The 1068-nt window shown below is 61.6% G+C and overlaps 1 protein-coding gene across 1 annotated transcript in view; it reads right to left on the bottom strand.

The window, feature by feature from the left end:
- Window positions 1–203, bottom strand: part of LOC106695403 (HEAT repeat-containing protein 3-like) — a 6549-nt gene extending 6346 nt beyond the window's left edge. Inside the window, exon 1 of the mRNA XM_014449478.1 lies at window positions 145–203. Coding sequence (XP_014304964.1) covers window positions 145–203 — 59 coding nt within the window. The remainder of the gene's footprint in view (window positions 1–144) is intronic.
- Window positions 204–1068: the final 865 nt, after the last annotated feature.

The following is a 1068-nucleotide window of genomic DNA, read 5'->3' as shown; positions in this document are numbered from 1 at the left end:
CCCCCACTCCCTTCCTCCTGAGGAATTCCAAGCCCAGTTCCTGAGGCCTCTGAATACCCCTTGCTCTCCCTTCTCAGCAAGGGGAGGCGATGATCATCACAGAAGCTGCCCAGAGGGCTGAACCAGGGGCACCACAGCACTCACTAAGTGTGGGCTGTCACTCTACAGAAGAGACCGAGCTGCTCTAAATCACCGAAACTCATCTCCGAACGAGAAACCAGTCAGATGGGAAAAGCCCCACTAACTCTGGCGCCTTCAGAGCGGGCTGGCGGCGGGGAGAAGGCGTGTGGCGTCACCGCCGTCTGACTCCCAGTGTAAGTGCCTCGTGTGGGAGAGCCACCGGGCGGCAGGACAGCTGTGCCGGGCCGGAGCTGTCCCTCCGCATGTCCAGCCCTCGGTGCCCTCTGCTAATAAAGCCCTCGGGAGCCAGGCTCCTGCGGCTCTAACACTCGAAGCCCATGCCCCACACGCCGCCAGCCCGAGAACGTACGACCTTAACACAGAGGGTACTTTCTTAGTCACTGAGCCTGAGCTCGAGCAGTTCCTCTTAAGCATCCGGCTGGCCCCGCCAATGGCCGCCTGGCACCATGCCACCTCAGTGAAATGCCAGAGGCTCCTGCCAGCCCTGCAGGGAGGGCTCTCCGACCCTCGCAACAGCCACGCGGCAGGCCGGGCATTCTTCCCATTCCCATGTCACAGAATCAGAAGTTACGTTCTTGAAAAAAGTCTCCAATGTACAAAGAAACGTCTGAAGAGTACGTATGAGAAGCCAGCAGCACGCACTACATTTAACATTCCCAGTCAACTCTGGGGCCAGGGGCAGTGTGGCATGTGTGGGATGCCCTGGGGGCCCGGCCATGGAGCCCAGGAGGAAGACCCGGCCGCTGGGGAGGAGGTCCAGGCCCTGGGAAGCCGGGGCCCTGGGACAGTGAGGTCACCCGGGGTGGTGACGGGACGAGTGAGGAGGAACGGAGCCCAGCAGAGCCCCCGAGGCCCGAGGAGCAGCCGGGGGTGGCAGAGGACTGACCAGTCAGGGAGCGTGCTCTCACCACACATCACTGATAACAA

This window comes from Myotis lucifugus, unplaced genomic scaffold (assembly GCF_000147115.1).
Source record: "Myotis lucifugus unplaced genomic scaffold, Myoluc2.0 scaffold_1209, whole genome shotgun sequence".
NCBI lineage: Eukaryota > Metazoa > Chordata > Mammalia > Chiroptera > Vespertilionidae > Myotis > Myotis lucifugus.
The sequence above is the reverse complement of the archived record's forward strand: the minus strand, read 5'-3'. Positions and strand labels throughout refer to the sequence as shown.